The sequence below is a fragment of the Pituophis catenifer genome, unplaced genomic scaffold (assembly GCF_029215685.1).
Source record: "Pituophis catenifer annectens isolate HBS135680 unplaced genomic scaffold, rPitCat1.0.hap2 SCAF_1, whole genome shotgun sequence".
Taxonomy (NCBI): domain Eukaryota; kingdom Metazoa; phylum Chordata; class Lepidosauria; order Squamata; family Colubridae; genus Pituophis; species Pituophis catenifer.
The window spans coordinates 42,698,785-42,722,065 of NW_027256881.1; the positions used below are offsets into that span (position 1 = coordinate 42,698,785).

Consider the following 23,281-nt stretch of genomic DNA (forward strand, 5'->3'; position numbering starts at 1 on the left):
TGTTGCTGGGAGACCCCGGCCGGGTCAGTGTTCCGTCCCTCCCCGCTGTTATCCCGGCATTTATATATATATGGGGCGTGTGCAGCTGCTGCGAAGTTCCAGCAGTCTAGATAGCTGTGGCTTTGGTTGAGTCTGTCTGGGAAACTGATGAGATTAATTCCGATCTCAAGCAGTTAGCCCTTTCCTATTCAGTCGTGGCGCATCCAAAGCTTCCGAGGAAAGTGGGATCTTTCGGTCCTTCCTGCATTTCCGACCATTACAGGATCTAGAAATGTCTACAACACTTTTATCTGCCTTCTACGACATCGACTTTTTCTGCAAGGTAAGAGATGAGTTCGTGGGTATTTTTTTTTTTTTTTAAGGAGGCGCTCGGAATAGTTCTTAAAACTTCTTGCAAAGAATTTTCCAAGCCTAGGACTGAGATCGTTTGAATTCGGGACTATACTTTTTAGCGATCTTGTAGAGAGACAAGCTGCAAGATCTGTTGGCATTTTGCAAGATATTTCGAGGGAAGGTAAAACTTTGACGGGCGCCAAGCAACTTTTTTGCTTACTAAAGCGTGCGTGTAGTGGGTGTGTTTTAAAATAAAACGACAGATACAGCGAGCCTCATACTTGGTACGGCAGGCTCCAGCTGTATTGAATCGGAACTTTTAAAGTGCATTGATTCGAGTGGGTGGGGCTACAGACCACCCCTCGAAAAGTTTTAAATTGTTTGCATTGGGAGGGTGTCTTGACAACTAGACTCATGGATCAGCGGCTGAAGCTAGTGGGAAAGGGTCCTGATGGCTCGAGCGCTCATTAGGGCGTAGTGAAAATTGCTAAGTCCTCTTCCAAGATTTGGGAATCACGATGCACGTTTTTCCGTTCTAATTTTCCACCTCCCTTTTTTCCCCCGGTTCCCAGACCGAAAAATCCTTGAGCAACATGCTGGACAAGAAGGCAGTGGGGAGCCCTGTGGGCACCTCTCCCAGCTCCAATTTCACGCCGGGCTTTCTGCGAAGGCACTCGACCAGCAATCTTCAGGCTCTGGCTAACGGCAACATCAAGTTTCCTAGTGCCTCGCTGTCCGCGCCCTCTAACTTCGCCAGCCTTAAGGAGCCTGGCACCGGAGCGGGCGGCAGCAGCAGCAGCTCCACCACCGCCTTGCTGAACAAGGAGAACAAGTTTCGAGACCGGTCTCTCAGCGAGAATGGCGAACGAAGCCAACACCTCATGCAACAGCTGCACCAGCAGCAAGTGGTGGTTGTGGCAGCGACTTCGGCGGGAAAGGGCGGCGGCGGCGGCGGCGGCAATGGGGGAGGAGGCGGAGGGAACGGCGGAGGGGGAGCGCCGATCAACTCCACACGTTACAAGACGGAGCTCTGTCGGCCGTTCGAAGAGAGCGGTTCCTGCAAGTACGGCGAAAAGTGCCAGTTCGCTCACGGCTTCCACGAGCTCCGCAGCCTGACCCGCCACCCCAAATACAAGACGGAGTTGTGCCGCACTTTCCACACCATCGGCTTCTGCCCCTATGGGCCTCGCTGCCATTTCATCCACAACGCGGACGAGCGCCGCCCAGCGCCCGCCAACGGCAGTGCTAACCCGCCAGCGGCCCAGCAGCAACCGCCCCCGCCGCCTCCTCCCCCGCTCCAGCCCAACCCTCCGCCTCACAGCAGCCATCCCTCGCACCACCATCACCACCACCACCCTTCCCTGCACCCCCCGCACGCGGGCAGCACCGGCGACCTCCGCGCCTTCGCCCCCTCCGCCCGAGACCACCCGTTGGGGCCTGGCGGCACTAACGGCACCAACTTCGGCATCCCGCACCCCCGAGGGGGAGGAGAGAGGCCCAAACTCCACCACAGCCTCAGCTTCTCCGGTTTCTCCGCCCACCACCAGCACCATCACCACGGCGGGGCTGTGGCGCAGGGCGGGCTGGAAGCGGCGGCTCTGCTCCTGGAAAGCCCCGGTGGGTCCCGCACCCCGCCGCCACCTTCGAGCGGCTCCTACTGTGACGACTTGGTCGCCTCCTGCGCCAACAACGCCTTCGCCTTCTCGGCCGGCCAGGAGCTGGGCAGCCTCATCGCTCCTCTCACCCTCCACCCGCCGCCGCCTTCCGCGCCTCAGCAGGGCTGCTTCGCCAACGCGGCGACTTTCTACCGCTGCCATCAGCAGCAGAGCGCTGCAGGGGGAGGAGGAGGGAGCTGCTGCCCCCCGCCTGGCCCTCCCTCCTCTCCGCCTTTCAGCTTCCAGCCTTTGCGCCGCCTCTCCGAGTCGCCCGTCTTCGACGCCCCTCCAAGCCCTCCGGATTCTCTCTCCGACCGAGAGAGTTACCTGAGCGGTTCCCTCAGTTCCGGCAGTCTCAGCGGATCCGAGTCCCCCGGCCTGGACTCGGGTAGGCGTCTGCCGATTTTCAGCCGCCTCTCGATCTCCGATGATTAAGGAGAGGGAGAGGCCCTTGGAAGCTCCCGTTTTTTTAGGGGATCCTGTTCCCCTGGGCAATCCTAGTTAGGGTAGTTACTCGCTGCCCATTCTTTCCCGTCTTACTTCCCATTCTATTCATCAGGAGTGGAAACTAGCCAAGTTCGCACAGACATATTTTTGTTGCTCGTTTCTTTTTCAGTGTGTGCTTTCCTTTTTTTTTGTGTGTGTGTGTGTGTGTTAAAAAAAAATCCTTTGATTGCTGAGCAAATTCAGAAAGGAGAAAGCAAAAGAAACTTTTTTTTCTTTTTATCAAGATGAACAAAAATCAATTTGCAGAAGAGCAAATGGTGTCATCAAGAACAATTTTTTTTAATCTAAAGACTTTGGAAGGATGGGATTTCCTTTTTTTTCTCCCCTGCACCCCTCCCTGACTAGTTTAATGTGCATCACCAGCAACAGCCATTCCATTTTCAAGTGTTTGTGGGGAGGATACAAAGGGTAAAGAGTATTTAGCAAACAAATCTATCCAATCATACTCCCTGAGGAATCAGCAATCAATCTGGAGGCCCATGAACTCTGCATTCCAGGTCCTTTCAGATCTATATACAACAAAAAAGAATAAAAGAAGAGTGGAATTTGTTGCCTTTCAATCAGATTTAAAGTAAATATACTAAACCTATAAGCTTTTTAAAAAAAAATCCAACATCCTGCCAAGAATATGCCTTGATAACACTCTAGTTTTTTATGTATCTATATATATTATAACATGCTAAAACTTCCATTCCAAAGTTTAATATTGGTTCCATTGCCACCACTTAGTGGATGTTTGGCTTAGAACAATTTTTGTTGCTTTATTTGGAAGCATTCAACTGAGTTTAGTTTGTAATTGTTGATGAATAACTGCTGATTTTTTAATTTTTTTTAGCTGAGTTGTTTGCGCAAGTCACTGCACAACTCAATATGAACCTATTTAACTTATTTATTATCTTGTGAAAAGTATACATTGGTAATTTGTTCATACTGTATTTATCGGGTATGATGAAAAGCAATAGATATATATTCTTTTATTATGTTTAAATTATGATTGCCATTATTAATCGGCAAAATGTGGAGTGTGTTCTTTTCACAGTAATATATGCCTTTTTGTAACTTCACTTGGTTATTTTATTGTAAATGAGTAAAATTCTTAATTTAAGAGATTGTATGTAATATTTATTTCATTAATTTCTTTCCTTGTTTACGTAAATTGAAAAATTGCATTGGCTTTTTTTTTATAGAAATCTGACTCAATGCTGTGGAAGTAGTTTGAGAAATTTCAGTGGTTTTTTAAGAATGTACAATGGTTGTAACCCGTCCAAGCTTAAACTTACTTCACAATCAATCCAAATTTAAAGTGGCAAACCTACTTCTTAAAATTAACCAAAATGTATTTCTGTTGCCTAACTTCACCAATCACACTGTGATAGTTTCAGAGTATGTAGCAATAAAAGGGGTGGGGTGGGGGGTCCCAGTATTACGTTTCACAGTGCCTTTTGTAAGGGTCCATGCTTGCCTTAAAAAATCTTCCTCAACCAAACGAGTATTTTTTTCTTAATGCTTGAGAATTTGAATGTAGGGCTGGGTTTTTAACTACAAGAAATTGTACCACTCCTTTTTATTATGGAGGCCACCTTTTGGATCTGAACCTCTTTTTGTGTACAAGATTATATCTTTATTAAGATTCCAACACATGTAACTTTTTGTTGTGTAGGAAATCAGGAGTTATCCAAATCTTTTCTCTGGGTGATGAATGAATGAGCAGTATCTTTTTTTTAAATGTACATAGGTACAGGTTCAGCACTATGTACTCTTTGGACTACTTTAACAGAAGTATGTTTTGAATGTAACTAGAAGATAAGTCAACTTGAGTTGTAATATATTTTGGAGAGTCAGTTCACTACAAATTCGAAGTGTGAGACTGTAAACTTTGTACTGTAAATGTTTCGTAGTTCTCCCAATAAAACTTTTGAGGAAAAAAAATTCCCAAGCTATTAAAGCCATGTCTACAAGGTGTTGCTTCTTTATTAGTTTTCCCCTGCCAATATGGTATCTAGCTACAGATTAATCTAATTCTGAACTGCAGAATTGCTCTATTTCAACTGGAAGCCTGCCAAAGGCAATAAGCTGTTCCAGAAGGTTCCAAAGTACTGCTGCAAAAAGACACACAATCCTATACACACCAGGGAGGGAGGAAAGAAGATAGCATTTCTTTGTAGATACAATCATTTCTCCAAAGATTTATCATGTTTACAGACTATCAGGAAATAGTAAAGAAGGGTAATACAAAAACAAATGGCAGGTCCTAGCTTTTTAAAATACAATGGACTGCAACATCTGTTGCATCAGAGGGTGGTTCTTGCTACATATCTACAGTGTTTTTCAAACTTGGCAACTTTTTTAGATGTGAGGAGTTTAATCTCCCAGAATTCCCCTGCCAGTATACAGGAATTGAAGTCCATACATCTGTTGCCAAATTTCAAAATTTGGTTGATCCACATAAATTTATACATAATGCCAAGAGCCTGGTGCCATCTGCTCACCATTGCTCATCCTCTGGAACAGTCCTATAGATTACATTATTTGTGCCCCATCTATGGTTGCCTTTTCCCTTCATAATCCTAACTTCTTATTTTTCTCATTGGTGTAGAGCAGGGTTATCAAACTCCTGTGGGCCGGATGTGTCACCCACTGGCCACGCTCACCCCCGGTTTAGCAAAAGGGAAAAAAGTTGCGATACATCATGTGATGACGCTGTGTTGAAGTTTAACACCCCTGGTATAAAGAAATCACCCAATCTCTTAGCTACATAATTCTTAGGTATAGAACCCTGCTTTAAAGCAGAGTTCCCCAAAATGGTCAGTAACCCCCCCCCAGGGTCGATAGGAATATCATAGTACTATTACTTAAGTAGTATTAAATTATTTTTATATGTGTTTGGTAGTTGAACAATCCGAAACCTCATGAAGAACCCATGATGAGCTGAAGAATTTGCTTTAAGAAGAGGTTTGGATCTCTGCTTTAAAGGTTTTTACCTTAAAATTAAGTCCCATATATAAAAAGGAATATATGTAACACATTGAATGTCTTATGTACTTTTTAAAATGCAAATTGAAAGTAAGAGAATGTGAGTTCAAGTCCTGCCTTAGCCCTGAATGTCAGCCGGGTGACCTTGGTTAGTCATTCTTCGCCCAATTCACCTTACAGGGTGGTTGTGGGAAAACAGGAGGAATGTGTGTTGTATATATTTGTTGCCTTGAGTTATTTGTAAAAAATGACAGAGGCAGGATATAAAAAAATATTGAAGTAATACTAAATAGAATTAACTTGTTCTGAGGAACTGGTAGCCTCTCTAATATTAGTGTCAAGAAGTTTATAAATGTCCATCAATCTTTTGTCAGGATAAGTATTTAAATGATTATTTCAAAACAATCAGATGTTTTTTGTTTTGATTATACACAAAGTTATGATTAATACAACTTATTTGAGCTGTGAGGTTGACTTCTACAAATACTAGCTAGAATGCAGCCCTGCTGCCTCATGCTCCTTAGTTTTTATAAGTACGTGTTTGGAGACTGACTAATCAATGGTTTTTATGTTAACCTTTGTTGGAAAAGAAAAACCTGAGAAAGAAAGAAAGGACTTTAAGTATAACCTGATGTGTTGGTAGTATTTGTCAGCTAGAAGTGGCTGTCCTTGTTTGTACCTTTGAACATTCTCAAACATGCATTATTTGCAAAACTGGTGTAGTCATTCTTACAGGCCTACGTGACCTGTGGCCTACCATTCTGGAACAGTCAGACATGCTTTGAGACTGGTTTGCTGCTGCTATGTGACCATACTTTGATTCTGATTTTCACAACTATTTTAAATGAGCAAAGTGATACCTTTCTTACTTGCCCAGTGTGCTAAGTTTCTTCAATTAATTTTTAGCTTATGTTTCTCTCATATTAAATGTATATTTTCAAAAGCCTTCCCTAACCTAGATATGCTGATTCCAGTTCCTCTAATACTAAGTTATTTGACCTTGTTAATGAGCTTATGGGAATCAAGGATGGGCCAAATTGGGGAAAGGCTGCTTTACCACAACCATGCAAGATTATTGTAACATAAACAGAGGATGAAAAATCAGGAAGTAACAAGGCTTAACACTAACTGGAAGTCTGGCAAGAATGAAAGTTTTGATTTGATACCAGGCTGATACATTAAGTATACTTAAAAACATCTTTAAACATTTTTAACTTTTGTTTCCACCACCACCCCTCTAAAAAAAAGAGAGAGACAGTCAAATAATGTTGAAATATATTATCTCTCTCTTTCATTCCTTTCTTGTCTTTTTACTCATGAATTGGCTTTGGGTGTGAATCATAGCAGTATAGTTTAGCATTTCCTGGTTGTGATACAAAGCCTGAGAAGCAGCTGTTTCATATTACATTCTAGCTTTAAGTTATTTTCATTCTGTGCTAAAACAAATCTAATGGGTCAGCAGCTTAAAGTATCTTTAGAACCAATTCTATTTTAAATAATTTTTTGTATAAATCCTTTCTCATTTATTCTCTCTCTCTCTCTCTCTCTCTCTCTCTCTCTCTCTCTCTCTCTCTCTCATACACACACACACACACACACACACACACACACAGCCATATAAAATCTCAATGTGTGTCAATAGACATTCCTGAAAATAAATGTTTTGCTTTGCATGTTTAGTTTTCCTATTTCCTATTACAAAACATTAATCATGGAGCTGGATCATATTAATATCTGAATAACAGCCTGCCCCATTATACGTAGAAAACATGTAATTCCTGAAGAACAGTATGATAGTTTGTTCTTATAGGTAGAACTATAAGAAATGAGGTAAAATTAAGAGTATCCATCTATTGGATCAGACATTGGAGACTCCTCCACTAAGCCTGTAAAACTAGCACTATTTGGACTGAAGTTCTGTCTTTAAAACCAAAGGATTGTCCCAGCTTGAGTATATAAAACTCATTGGAGAGGCACTAAAAATACTAGATCTCTTTTATAATTTGCCTTACTTTCCAAAGCCTAGAAGTGGTTATTGTACTCCGTTCCAGTTTCCACTTTTTTCACGTGAATGTAAGTGGTTTAAAGGATTCAGGTCTTGGAAAAGCATGTTCAACTTTCTTTTTCAACCAAGCATGAAAAGGAAACACAACTATAATCGGATACTATATGTTTTTCTCCCTGCTTTTAGACTTCTTCAAAGAAAGAAAGAAGAAGAAAAACAACTCAGTGCAGCCAAACTTCATTTCGTGGAAAGTCTTTTTGCTTTGTGTTTTGGCTAATTGCTCACATTGGCCAGACTTTGTGCTGAAGTTATATTAGTTTGTTCTGTCTTAAGTGCTGAAAACTTGGAATGCAGCAGCTGTGTTGGATCTTGGCTAACTATTTGTGAGTTGCAGAACTGGATTTAAAAAACAATACTAAAATCCATCTCTATCAAAGTTTCGGAGTAGAAAGTTTATAGTAGATAGAAAGCAAATGTTCCCTTGCCTTCAGTTATAAGAGGATGGCCTGTTTATTTCTGGACCAAAGCAGCCGTGGGCCTTAAAACTATTTCCTTTTAGCTAGTATTTTAAATAGTGAATTATAGACTCAGCATTCAATCTGAAAAAAACCCAGCCTGTTTTATCCTAACAGGTCTATGTACTTTCCTCTTTTAATCATATTAAAATACAAAACATTTATGTTCATATTTTTTTCTATAATCTTATTAATTAACACCATAAAATTGCCATATACTGATTCAAAGTATTAACCTGTATGACAACAAAGCTCTGATTAAATGGATGCAATGCTCTTGTTTTTATTCCATAAAAGATCATAGATGATCCTTGGGCTTGTCTACTTTTGCTCTTTAGTCTAGCTTGGTTGCTTCCATTTTAAGTGTTCATAGTTTAGTGCTATTTAATTCTGGCCTTTGTAATTTTACCTCATCGATTGTTGAATCTAAACACATTTTAATATTTGAGGATTTATTCAGTATTTGAGAGTCAGTTTGGTTTAGTGGTTAAAGCACCAGGCTAGAAAGCAGGAGACCATGAGTTCAGGCCCTAACCCTAACCCTATCCTGCCTTCTGCGCATGCACAGAGCGTCCGTGATGACGTTCGGGTGGGTGGGCGGAGCCTCCCGCCGCCGCTGCTACCGGTTCGCCCAAACTGGGGCGAACTGGTAGAAACTCACTACTGTTTCTCAGCCCAACCCACCTCACAGGGTTGTTGTTGTTGTTACAGGGAAAATAGGAGGAGGAAGGCATGTTGGATATGTTTCCCACCTTGAATTATCTGTAAAAATAATAAAGACGGTATACAAATTATTTAATTATATATATAGATAAATAAAATAATGCAAATGGTACATGAGCATTCAGAGAAATTATTTAAGGGGAGGGAAAAGCTACTATACACGTAGTCCTCAATTTACGGCCACAGTTGGGCCCAAACTTTCTGTTGTTAAGTGAGTTTTGCCCTATTTTATGACTTTTCTTGTCACAGTTGCTAAGTGAATCACTGCAGGTGTTAAGTTAGTAACACAGTTATTAACTGAATCTGGCTTCCCCATTGACTTGGCTTGTCAGAACTTCACAAACATGACCTCAGGACACTGCAACTGTCATAAATAGGAGTCAGTGGCCAAGCGTCTGAATTTTGATTACATGACCATTGGGATGCCGATAGTCATAAGGCACGTTTTTCATTGCTGTTGTAACTTTGAACAATCACTAAATGAACTGTTGTAAGTGGAGAATTACCTGTATAGGATATGATGACTAGTGGATTGTTTCCCTGCTATTTGTGCTTTCTTGCTAAGTGTCATATTCCATGAAATAAATACTGTGCATCATTATTATATTTGATCCTATCTTTTATATAAACTTAATAAATTTACCCTGTTGGCAAATGAGCTCTTCAGTCCATCTGAACTAATGTTGAAGAAATAGCTAGAAGTAGTTGTTTAGGATTTCCCACTGGACTCTTTCTCAGTTCCACAAGGGATTGATTGATCGATTGATTGATTATGTCCCATCAAGTTTTCAGTTCCTAGCAACCTCATAGATTTTTTTCATGATGATCTGTCCCTAACCTGTTTTCTTTACATCTTCCAGTGGTACACTCATCACTACTGTAACTGAGTTCATCAACCTTTCTATAGGTCATTCTTTCTTTCTCTTTACTTTCACCTTTCCCAGTGTCATAGATGTCTGGTAACTGAGCAGCCAGAGCACAAGATCTTCCAACATGGCTATAGCTGATGTTGTTGAGAAATTGAAATACATATGTTTCAGTGGATAAATCTGAAAACTCTAGGTCCAATAACCTTGGCCTGCTCAACCTTGGTTGACCTCCAAAAAAAGCAAAGTAAGCTTAGCTATGGTTAATACCTCAGTGGAAAGCACCAGGTAATGCTTATACACTAGATGGTTTAATACACTAGATGGAGAAGTTTGGTGGGGGGGAGGAAATCCTGAAAGAGGGCCGTGGCAAACTGCTTCCATATTGTTGTAAAATGTGTCCAAGTAGTCACTAACAATAGACATCAACACAAAAAGCTCTTTCTTTGGAATCCAAATCCAGTTTAATATTTTAACTAAACTATTCAGGAGATGAATTCAACAGAGGTATTTAAGATCTCAAATGTAGTTTGATATTAGTTGTGGACTACAGGAAAAAAAAACCCAGTGAATGCTTAATCCAGATTAAATAGAATTGCTTCTTGTTGGTCAAAACAAGATGCATTGAAAGAACTATTAACTACAATTTGTTCCTCCCACATTTCTTTTAAAAAAATCTAATATGCCAGCAGATTGCTAACAACCCTTGACTACTCTGCAGCTTACAATTCATCATTCTTCTCCGCTTCTACATCAAATGGGCATAATAGTATTGGATAACTTCCAGGCCTACATCATTCACAGTGTCTTAGCCATTGGTTTGATTTTTGAACCATGAATATATTAATATACATGAATATAGCTACAATATCTAAACATTGGCACAAAAACATAAAGGTATTTAGAAACTCAGAAAAATGATCCATTAAAAAAAAAAAGATTTGTGTTAGAAATACTGTGAAGTCCTGTGTTGTGTTTTAAGAAAACTCATCACTCCTCAGTCATGGCTGCAAACTTCTCAGGAGATTCCTTCTCTAGACAATCTACATGCCCACATTGCTAAAATAGTTCATTCAAATAATTTGTATAAAACAAAAGGGGCAGAAATGCAAGTTCTCTCTCTCTCTCTCTCTCTCTCTCTCTCTCTCTCTCTCTCTCTCTCTCTCTCTCTCTCTCTCTCTCTCTCTCTCTCTCTCTCTCTCTCTCTCCCTTCCTCCCAATTTTATGACTAACCCAGGGAAGATGGAGGCAACTGTGGTGCTCTGCTTAAAACTGTGTTTAGCTGCCTGGCAAAAGAACAGGAGTAGTAGGTACTGTCTTGAAAAGTGCAAAAGGAGAGGTATAGAAAAGGCGATAAATAGTATTAATTGATAAGTTGGTGCTTTGTAATAATTATTATCTACTTAATTAGAAGTTATTTTGTGAAAAGTTCAGTCCTTTCTGGTAGGCATTTGGGACAGCTCCTATAACATTTTTAATCTGCTCCCAAGGGGTGGGTCTCTCCCTCCCTCTCTCTTTCCCTCTCTCTTTCTCTTTCTCTCTCACACACTTATTAAGATAATAGAAATACTATACCACTGAGGATTGAAAAATTCGGCTTGGGGAAATGCTGAAGGCCTCCTATTAAGCCCAGCCGGAGGTAATTCCTTCACGTCATTGTCATTCACAAGCCATCAAAAAGTTTTTCTACCCATTGAGATGACTGCAATTAAACTTGATAATTTACATTTGTGTACAGGTAGCAATGATCAGCTTTCTCCCTGGTCAAGGAAATTCTACTTGCCCCCTAATATACATGGATGGTAGAATTACTCAGTGCAGATAAATCAAGGAAAGAGCGGCTTATTAGTACTCCATATTGTGCTCCTGTTTTGCAGTTCACAGAATCCAGAATGCTTAAAGAGCTACAGTTATGTTTTGGTCATTCTATGTTACCTCGTGCCTTTGTCATTTTAATTCAGGCACATTATATTTCACCAAGAACCTTGATATGTGCACCTTTTTAGTTCCCAAGAAACAATGACTGGGTTGACATTTTGCATTTGTTAACTGTGGTTTGTTGAATAAATTACAGTACAGTTGGCTAGATTGAGACTAATTCTTAGCTTAAATCATTATTCAAGACCACAGTGAATAGCATTTGGAAGCTCCAGCTGCTCCAGGCTACAGAGGCCTAAGTAGTTATGGGCACTTCTCATGGTAGGTACAAGTATAACATTCCTGCTAAAGTTGGTTGGGTTTCAGGCACAATTGATTACAAATACTGGTTGCCTTTAAAGCCTTTCATAGTTCAGGGTGTATCTGCCTGTCGAATAAGGTCAAGGAGCACCATTTGAAGAGGCTGCATAAATACATTTTCTCTGTTGCATGTGTCTCCCATCCTATGAAGCAGCCTTGAATGACCCCTTCCTTTTTGGCTATATTAAAATCTGGTTATTTAAACATACCCTGAGGCAGCAGGGATTGTTTTGTTTTCCTATTTCCACCTTAAACTACTGGACATTATTACTTGAGTCTTGCCTATTGTGTTTTGTTCCAGGACTTATATAAGTGATGTTATTATGTTCTGTGGCAGCGTCTTGTCTTGGTTACATTTCCAATTTATGGAGAGGGAGTTGTAGGCTGCATTCTAATTGGACGGGCTTGTAAACTGTATAAGTTTAATTGAATGAAAATATGTATGCATGAATAATTTTTAAAAAGACTTAATAAATTAGACTTATGCACAATTTAGATCATTTGAAACCATTTTAATTAATGTAATTTTAATTTCTGATATTAGTAAAGGCCTATCAACTTAATAAATGGCACTTCTTTTGTTTAAAAAATATAGAAATAAGCTTAGTTGTCAAAGGAAAAAAACTAGAATAGATTTCTCTCTAATATGCCATTTTCTAATATTTCTTTCTTCAAGAACGTGTTTGTTTTGCTGCCTGCAATTTGGCAGTTCGAATCTCACCAGGCTCAAGATTGACCCAGCTTTCCATCCTTCTGCGGTTGGTTAAAAGAGGACCCAAATTGTTGGGGCAATAGGCTGACTCTGTAAACTGCTTAGAGAGGGCTGTAAAGCACTGTGAAGCGGTATATAAGTCTACATGCTATTGCTATTAACTCTCTTGAGAATTTTAAGAAATGTTTGAAACTATTCAGCTTCTGTGAGAGAAGAAAAAGATCAGTTTGGTTGTAGTAGAACATATCTATATTTAAGACCATATGATATGAGGAGCTGCATTAAGCTATTCTAGCTTTAATAGTTGGAGAACACTTCAGTAAGGAATAAAGCAATGAAGGGCTGAATTTCAGAATAATAATGTGTTCTGTTGCAGGGAGTCTAAGTAAAAGAATACAGTGAAATAGGTCAGGGTAATATCTGAGTTACTTTCTTCACAAAGTATAGTGTGACTCCTGCAATTTACTTGGATACATCAATATAGTTTTCTTGCATTCTATAGTTTCTTCCATTATGTTTTTCAATTTCCTGGGCTAGTCTGCGGCCCTGGGCTTCTGGAATATACTAACTAACTAACTAACTAACCATGTACTAACTAAGCTCAGCTTTCTAGAGCTGGACAGTCTAGCTGCTATTACCTAGGTAGGCAAAGGCAGAATATTTCAACAGTAGGCCAAAGTCCACTTTTCTAAAATTTGAAAGATGGAGTTCAATGATGAGCCCTAAAACATAACCAAAATCTAAGAGTAAGCTGCATTAGACAAAGTGGATCATAGATTCCTAAATTGGCATAAACATTAAAGGATCTGTAGCGGGGGTGGGTTTCAAAACCCGTCGCTACCGGTTTGCTCGTGGGCGTGCTCGTGCTCGCGTGTGATGTTTCTGCGTGTGCGCAGAAGCACCCGGGTGGGTGGACTCTCCCGCTGCCGTTGCTACCGGTTCGCCCCACCACTGACCTGTAGTCTGGTGTTGCTCAATCCAAATGACTTTAAGATGTGTGGACCAACTTCCAGAATTCCTCAGTCATTGAAGCTGAGAAACACTGCTCTAAACCAATGCTTTGTTCAGGGCAGAATCAACTACAATGTCTCATCCAGGCTGTTTGAAAACCGCCATCTAAGCAGAATTGACCACTTTATGTGGTAAAATATTCCTTGGCTGAGAACTTTGTTCAGTCAGGAAGTTCTTTCTGAAATCTAGTCTAAATCTAGACTAATTATGTGGTTATAAACCATTGGTTCTGGTCCTGCCCTCTGTTGCAACAGAGAGTATGTCCACACCTTTTATGCCGGATTTGTCCTGCAATAGAAATTATTTAAAACACTTGAGTTTTTCAATACTCCCAGCTAATGGTGCATTAGTTTTGCTCAGAATGCAGGGTTACATAAAGAAATCTTTCCATCACAAAGGAGGCCGTTATATTTCCAACAGCTCTTCCCTACAATGTGATGCTTCTATGTCTTTCCCTGCACCATTATTTGATTCTGCATTCCTGTAGGCTTTCAAAGATATGCCTGGGACTCTGAATCTGGAGAAAGAAACCCTGGGTTTCCACGGGTTGGCTCTCCCTTCCCTAGTCACCATGCTGGTGACTTTTTTTTTTTATTAAAAAGTTTTACAGAAGGTTTACATATTTATTCCCCCCCCTTCCCTATCACCCTACCCCCTCCCCTCCCTTACCCCCACCACCCCTCCCTCCACCCCTTCCCCTTCGCCCCCCTCCCCCCCCTTCCCAGAACAAATTACAGGGTATAACATTCAACAAACATAATCCATCCTAATCTAAGTAATTATAACATTCAGCATCTCTTATTCCTTCAATTCCCTAATTACCCTGCTAACTTAATTACCTAAAAACACACCAAATATCTACATATTTATTCATAACCTATCTGCAACTTCTTATTCCGGTGTTTACTTTGGATATAATCTATCCATCTTCTCTAGTCCCTTAAGTATTTTTCATTTGAATGTTCCTTCAAGTACGCCGAGATTTTTGCCATCTCCGCTAGGTTTGTTACTTTCATTGTCCATTCTTGGATTGTAGGTAAATCTTGCTTCTTCCAATATTGTGCCACCAACAATCTTGCTGCAGTTATTAAATTCAAAATCATATTAGTCTCTATAACCGTACAATCCATAACTATACCCAGCAGAAACAACTGTTGTGTAAATTTTAACCTCTTTTAAAGAATATTTTGTAAAATCCACCAAATTTTTATCCAGAACGCTTTAACCTTTTTACATGTCCACCAAATATGAAAGTATGTAGCATCCTCACAATCACATCTCCAACATTTTGGTTGTACATTCGGATACATACAAGATAGTTTTTTTGGATCTAGATGCCATCTATAAAACATTTTATACATGTTGGTGACTTTTTGTCTTCACAGTGGCTTCCACACTACTAGTACTCCTATCTCTTCTTTCAAGGCTAATTCATTGAGGTGACTGTGATATATTGGATCCCTAAGGCTTCCCCCAATTCAAATGATGTAACGTTTTCAACCCTTTTCCTCACTAGTAACAAAAATCAGGTTCAAAAACACAAAGAATGCCAATGCAGTTGGGTAGAATATCCCCAGAACTATTGCCATCTAACAAGGCAAAGTAAGTTTTTTGTCTTCCTTCCTACTGCAGGAATCATCCCTTAGAGAGAATCTATATTGTTATTTGCTAGTACAACCAAAAGATCACCATGCTGGAGTTCTAAGAAGTTAGCATCCCTTTTCTCATTTCTCCATCTAAGTGGCCTCCTTTGTTTGTGGCCATGCTTTTAGCAGCAGCTCAGCACCTCATTGATTAGTAAATATTTGTCCAATGCTTTGACCTTGCACAGGCCAATGTAATGACTGAGGATTAGTTAACAGCTGAACTCCATCCCAACTGTATATTAGATCCAAATATTTTTAAATATTTGTAGGGAAAAGAATTCAGAGCTTGATTGGAGAATAAATCATATACCACTCTCTCCTTTTGCTCCCAGCTTCCTGGTTTTAACTGATTTGTCTTTTCCCCCCAGTCTCTTAAATTAATTTATCCAAGGCATAATTGCTGAGAGAGTTTGGGCATACTGATAGTGTTATACTTGCACAAAACATTTTTTAAAGTATGCTAAGGTTATAGATACAGCTGGTAACAATCAACACTATCCATGATAATACAGGTATTCCTCGACTTATGACCATTCAGCAACCATTTGAAATTATGACAGTATTGAACAAAGGGACTTACCCTGCCTGAATCATGCAGGTGCCTCACATAAAGAACATCATGACTTGTGACCATAATGGGCAGGCTCCATTATGGTCATAAGTCAAGCACTACCTGTATGCTTTTTTCAAATATGACTGGCTAGTCTACTAGAACTGATGTCCTCCAGGTCATACAGAATGGGATGATGGGGCATGTTGTCCAATGAATTATAGCAGCCTCATATAAGGCAGGCTGCAATTGGGAAGCAAATTCAAGATGTACTAATATAGAAGTATATATTTTAAAACAAATGACTATCTTTGACCACTGAACTGGAGTATCTTGAATAGGTCACATACATGTTTGAGTTTTGGAGAAATTATAAAGAAAGAAACAATGAAGATCAGTGCATATTTATCTTTTTGATTAATCAAACCTTCAAGAACTCTGTAGGTGAACTATGTTCTGGTTGAGATTGTACACAAAAAAGGACGAGAAAGTATCAGAAATGAAAGAATAAAAATGAAATCAGACGCTGTAGTTATGAATTGTTTGTAGCTATGAATTCTGACCACAAGTGGGACTGCCTGAATTTTCATCACTAAGTTGGGTAGTCATGTGACATTATGCTTAAGGACCACTTCGCTGGCCCCAATTAGGGTTGTTAAGTGAGGACTACTTGTATCCTTGTATTTGAGACCATAGTAAGTGAAATGAACTAATATTTCAACTACATACTGTATATGTGGCATAACAGAATCTTATTAAGGAGTCTGGATTTTTACTGGGAGAATTGGGGAAAATGTGATCCTAGTGCATGACTCAGCAATAGTAAAGAGAAGTATATCCTTAATGATGGAATTAAATTAGAAGGCCACTGCAAATTGCAACAATTTTCTTGTGCAAAGGAGAAGGCAGAAGTTTTCTGTTTAGCTTGCACTGCTTTGCAGCCAGATGCTGGTCCCTGTGTGTGATCAGCTGCATTACAACTACACTTCAACATGGCATGATTGTACTACTCTCCGGAACTCCTCCAGAGAAAAGCGTTTTTGCTGGCTGATTTCAGCATTCTTTCCTCCTGAGCTCATAGACAAGTATCTTCTGAACATTTTGCTTGCTTAAATGAAATAGTTTTGGCAGCTAGTGATTGGGGTGAGGGGCAGCAACAAAATGCTTAACAGGCTGTCTTGAGAAATATTTCACTTTAGTACAAAATTAGTTATTGTAAAAGCTTATGAGAAAATGGTTGTCATTTGAACATTTCGGGTGATGTTCATAACTAGAGATTTTTCTTATTTTACAAAGGTCTGTAAGAAACATTTATTCCCATTGGGACCCAATTTAGGCCAGTATTCTTTGCTTCCAAATTCCGCCTTCATCCATCCTATAAGACTGGCTGTAGCATTAAGCAAATGCCAGAGAGAAGAGGCTGACTCTTAGGACATTGCCCTACCTCAGAACTTTGGCAGTGGTTTTGTGTTGTTGGGTTAGGGCCTTCCTTCCCTGGGCAATGCTTCCTTTCAGGGAGCCAGCAGAATTCCTTGCAGAGGGCTAATGGGAGGATTCAAACCAACCAGACATTGTGTGCGAGGAGCAGCAAGCCACTCCTTGGCAAGATTGGAACAAGACTTCTGTTTACAAATTATCCGAGGGAAGAAGCTGGGAGGCAGGATAATGTGAGTTCCTGTCAGTGGGAAACACCTGCCCCATAGTACTAATGGAAATGCTGCCAAGCTAACTTTGTACTGTTTGCTCTGGAGCAAGACCTATGACATCATGAGTACACAGAATAAGGGCACCTGTTTGATTGTAACTGCCTTTTGTGTCCATCACCTTGACATTGTCACCTTGCAGTAAGTGCCACTAGGGTGCATAGAACTAATCCTGCTGATTCTTAATATTCTTTGCCTGGTGTTGAAGGGACATAAAAGTAAGCAACATGAAGGCATCATTTCACATGTGAGGAGAGATAAACCAAGAGGATCCATTATCTCTAGCTGTGACTTATTTGATCTCAAATGATAAAATCAGCTGGACCTAATCACTGTATACAAGTTAGGAGTTCTGTAGATAGATTCATGTATAGCTTCAAAAATACACAAGCACGTCTTAAAAATATACAATATTGTACCAGGAAACAGACCAGAAACCAGTAAAACTGGCAAAACATGTTTCCTGGGAGAAGTAGCAATTGTGTTCTGACTATATTGGTTTCTAGGAAAACATGCAATACACTAGGATTGAGGAATCTGTGGCCATTCAGATGCTGCTGAACTAAAGTTTTCAGGAGCCCCAGAACCAGCCCTTCAGTGGCGGGGGAAGCTAAGAACGGTGGTCCAGCAGTATCCGGTAACCTATCGAAGCTCCTTTCAGAGGGTTCTCAACTTGAGATAATTGTGACAGTGCTAATTCTTTCCTCCTTGCCTACTTTATCCTTATAACAGTTCTGAGCATTAGGATAGGAAGAGCAATAGCACTTAGACTTATATACCACTTCACAGTGCTTTACTGTGGTTACTAAGTGGTTTATAGAGTCAGCATCAGGGGTGAAACCTAAAATTTTTTTGCTACCGGTTCTGTGGGCGTGGCTTAATTAGTGGGCAGGGCTTGGTAAGGTGACTGGGTGGGCAGGCCAAGTCAATGTCACTTCTTTGCCGTTTTTTAACCTACAAAACACAACACAACACAACTGGCTCACCCACAATGTAAAAGCAGCTGTGCTAGACCCAAAATGGCCCCTGCAACAAGCAGGAACCTCACACAGCCACAAAAAGCCCAAAAAACCAACTTTCACAATTTATACACACAAAATTCCACATTCAGCTTTGTGAGATTTTGTGTGTTTGTGTAGTTAGAGTGAAACACTACAGAAACACATTAAATCTCAGAAAGCTGCACAAATATTATTTAATTTTAATTTATTTTTATTTTTATATAAAAGCAGCTAAATTTAAAACTTCCTAAACTTTAAATGGCTAGGTCTAACAAAAGAACAACTAAAAAACCCCCCAATTAACTATTTTTTTTAAAGCTCCCAAAGGGGGAAAAATACTTACCCAATAGAACAGAGGTCTCCAACCTTGGCAACTTTAAGACTTGTGGATTTCAACTCCCAGAATTCCTCAGCCAGCTTTGCTGGGAGTTGAAGTCCACAAGTCTTAAAGTTGCCAAGGTTGGAGACCCCTGCAAGGCAGGCAGGAAGGCATGTAGAGCTGCTCACTGATGATCTTGATTGCAGGCAGGGAGATTCAGTTGCTTGCTGATGCAATGGATTGCAAGGATTACAGCAAGCGAAGCAAGGCAGGCGTTACGACTAGCAGCTAAGGTAAGCAAGCTGGAGGCTGGGGGGGGGGGGGAGGGATTTTTGCTACCGGTTAGCAGGCAACTCAGCTGGGATCATCAGAGCTTGGCTCGTCAGAGCCATTTAAAAGAAAAAAAAAGGCTCTGATGATTGCGCGGCTCAGCTGGGCATGGGGGGCGGGGGCAGGGATTTTTGCTACCGGTTCTCCGAACTGCCCGCCACCATCGCTACCTACTTGCCCGAGCCGGTCCGAACCGGGAGCATTTCACCCCTGGTCAGCATAATAATGACCCCAACAATCTGGGTCCTCATTTTACCGACCTTGGAAGGATGGAAGGCTGAGTCAACCTTGAGCCTGGTGACATTCCAACTGCCAAACTGCTGGCAGCTGTCAGTCAGCAGAAGTAGCCTGCAGTACTGTATTCTAACCACTGTGCCACCATGGCTCAAGGTTATGCTGAAATGCAGTACAAAAGTGCTCTGCTGGATCAAGCGTGTGACTCAACTAGTCACACGGTAGAATCAATATCACGTGAATTGTTAATATCACTTTATAATGCCTTGGTAAGGCCACACTTGGAATATTGCATTCAGTTTTGGTCGCCACGATGTAAAAAAGATGTTGAGACTTAGAAAGTGTGCAGAGAAGAGCAACAAAGATGATTAGGGGACTGGAGGCTAAAACATATGAAGAACAGTTGCAGGAACTGGGTACGTCTAGTTTAATGAAGAGACAGACTAGAGGAGACATGATAGCAGTGTTCCGATATCTCAGGGGTTGCCACAAAGAAGAGGGAGTCAAGCTATTCTCCAAAGCACCTGAGGGTAGAACAAGAAGCAATGGGTGGAAACTAATCAAGGAGAGAAGCAATTTAGAACTAAGGAGAAATTTCCTGACAGTTAGAACAATTAATAAATGGAACAACTTGCCTGCAGATGCTGTGAATGCTCCAACACTGGAAATTTTTAAGAAGATGTTGGATAACCATTTGTCTGAAGTGGTGTAGGGTTTCCTGCCTGGGCAGGGGGTTGGACTAGAAGACCTCCAAGGTCCCTTCAAACTCTGTTATTCTATTCTATTCTATTCTATTCTATTCTATTCTATTCTATTCTATTCTATTCTATTCTATTCTATTCTATTCTATTCTAGTCTAGTCTAGTCTAGTCTAGTCTAGTCTAGTCTAGTCTAGTCTAGTCTAGTCTAGTCTAGATGTGAGTCCATTTAACTTTGAACTATATATTGTGTAGGTTCTGTTTCTTTTTCCTGGCAGTCATTTTTTTTAGATGGCAATTAACCTCACAAATATGTGTCTTATACTTATGTTTTAAATGTCATAGTGGACTATTAAATAAAGAGATTGTTGTACAGATCGGTTGGTGATGTATTAATTTATCCTAAAATGGCATTAAGAGTTCTGTAAATTATAGCCTACACCAAAAACCAGTAATCTAGAGACCCCCATTGGATCTAATGTCCCAAGTGAATATTGCTGCCTACTTTATGATGGATGATAACACTTGTTTTGGAATAAATCTAGCATGCAATGCCTCTATCTACAGAGAGTAAATCCATCCGCAAGCCATTTTTTCTGTGTGGGTCTTACATTTATAATTTGTATTGGCTTCATTTTCAAAGTGGCTTGAAACCACTCATCTCTCTTTTCCTGTAGCAGCAAATATACTAGACATAATACTGCTTAGAAATAAGGAACAAATATGGCCACCATCAACTTTTCTAGTTCACCTTCCAGCACAGTTAGCAACATTACTATACAATACTAGGTTTTAAGCAAAATTTCACTTCCTTAAGGCTTTCTGACGTTTTTGAAATAATTATTTACTCCTCACATTATTTGAGTTGCAATATTTTACAGATCAAAATAGATGTATCTAACTTTCCGCAACAGAAAATATAACTATTATATACTCAATCTATGGGGTTTTGGAGCCTATAGATCATAAATTGCACAGGTTCGCCTGATATGCCAGTTGTGACCCTTCCTAGATAGGGATGCCCTCCGTACAGTCACTCATACTCTTGTTATCTCTCGTTTGGACTACTGCAACGCTCTCTACATGGGGCTGCCCTTGGGGTGCACCTGGAGGCTCCAATTAGTCCAGAATGCGGCTGCGCAGGTTGTTACGGGAGCTTCCCGTTACTCCCGGGTAACACCTCTCCGTGAGCTGCACTGGTTGCCGGTGGTCCTTCGGGTCCACTTCAAGGTGCTGGTACTTACCTATAAAGCCCTTCATGGCATGGGCCCGGGGTACTTGCAGGAGCACCTCCTAGCCTCCCACCGCCCAGTGCGCTCACATAGGACTGCCCTCCTCCGGGTGCCGTCTGCCAGACAATGTCGGCTGACGGCGCCCAGGATGAGGGCATTCTCTGTGGCCGCACCGACCCTCTGGAATGAGTTACCCACTGGGCTCTGGACAGTCCCTGACCTCCGTTCTTTCTGCAAAGACCTGAAGACATGGCTTTTAAAACAAATTGTCTGATCTGTTGGGAGTTTTTAATTAATTGGGGGATTTTAATTGTATTTTTTAAAACTTTATTTATTGTTACTGTTATTGTTTTTACTCTACGTGATGCTTGTGAGCCACCTCGAGTCCTTCGGGAGAAGAGCGGCATATAAATTTAAATAAATAAATAAATAAATAAATAAATAAATAAATAAATAAATGTATGTATGTTGTTAGAAACAGTAGTAGGTGTAGTCCACCGAACATGCTTAACCTGATATTGTTTTACATGCATTTGCTCATGATTTAAAGTGGACTTGTTTTGTTCATTCCTTCCTGTTCTGGCTTTTCTCTTCTAGTTCTCTCTTTTGGCTTGAATTTGTTACCTAGATTACTGTGCTTCACAATACGCTGTACCATAAACTTATTGTTCACATTTTAACTTCTTTTATTTTGTGTTGTGGAAACCCAATCTTTCTTATTAGTTTATGAGAATTGAAGCAATTGAAGAAACCAATGTTCCACAAATGCACAAAACCCCATGAATTAGTATGTTGTAAGAACTTAAATTTAGATAGGAGTCCTACCATGACAGTATTTTCTTGTACAAAAGAGCTAAATATCTACACATTTAAGACTGCTTTACTTAACAAGTAACAACAAGAATGAAAAGAAATATTGGAAAAAAAATAAACATAAAAAACCCCCTCACAACAGTGTGATTCACTTCAGAACCATGACAAAAAAAAGGACATAAAATCAGGTATGACTCAGTTAATGACTGCATCACTTAGCAATGGAAGTTCCAGTCCCTAACTATGGTCGCACGTCACCACTTCTACAAGGACAACTTGTACAGGGAGTGTAGGTAGATGTGGAATGTTGCAAGTACACCAGAAAGTTGAAGGAAAAAAGAGCACTGGAAGAATATCTGAAGACAGGGAAGAAGAGGCACTGAACAAAGTACACCATGAAGGCTAACCGAATACTAGAGAGACTAATAAGAAAGAACAAATAAAGAATAGAAAAGAGACATAGCAAGGCAAATAATTAATGGGAAGTAGAGTAAAAAAGTAGCAGGTAGCAGGAACTTGGCAATAGCTAAGAACAGAAATGTTGAAGCAAGAGACAGAAGAACTAATTCAGGTACACAAAACCAAGCCTTAAGAACCAGTGCAGACAAAGCCAGAATTAAGAAAATAGCAACAGACAGCAAATGGTACATCAGCAAAAAAGCTGAAAAAAACAGTGGACTACTTAGTCGGTTTCTGCAAGATTGCACAGACTAACTACAAACACATAGCTAGAAATGCAAGAAATATCTGCAAGAAATATCGTTTGACTGATAACACAAAATAGACAAAATAATAGAAAATGAAGTACCTAAAGTGCTCTGGGACTTTATAATTCAGACAGGCACCTGTCACACAACACCCCAGAATTAACAATTGTGCATAAGAAAGACAAAAACAGTGGACAAGACAGTACCTGGAGACCGAGAATAGAAGAGAAAGAACTAGAGAAAATCCAAAGGTTTGCAAATAGAACAACTATGACAAAAGAAAGCAAAGATAGTACCAATTGGAATAGACATCTTGGGTGCAATCCCAAAACATCTGGAGCATCTCTTGAACACCATCGACCTTGACAAAATCACCATGAGTCAATTGCAAAAGGCAGCTTTATTGTAACAGCTCACATCCTGTGACAATACCTTTAACATTATCAAATAACAACATATCTCAGGTCCTTGGGAAAGTTTTGATAGATCCAGTCTGAACATCTAGCTGAC

At 40.3% G+C, this 23,281-nt stretch overlaps 1 protein-coding gene across 1 annotated transcript; it reads left to right on the top strand.

Annotated features, from left to right (window-relative positions):
• ZFP36L2 (ZFP36 ring finger protein like 2) lies at positions 1 to 4,440 on the top strand. The gene is made up of 2 exons (XM_070932366.1): positions 1 to 322; positions 906 to 4,440. Exons 1-2 carry the CDS (start codon positions 272 to 274, stop codon positions 2,421 to 2,423), a joined length of 1,569 nt encoding a protein of 522 aa, XP_070788467.1. The 5' UTR covers positions 1 to 271; the 3' UTR covers positions 2,424 to 4,440.
• Positions 4,441 to 23,281: the final 18,841 nt, after the last annotated feature.

Excerpts from the sequence above, each read along its gene's own strand:
- ZFP36L2 (XM_070932366.1), top strand. The coding sequence starts at position 272 with ATGTCTACAACACTTTTATCTGCCTTCTACGACATCGACTTTTTCTGC. Across the intron at positions 323-905 it reads ACATCGACTTTTTCTGCAAG|ACCGAAAAATCCTTGAGCAA; the intron begins GTAAGAGATGAG and ends CCCGGTTCCCAG.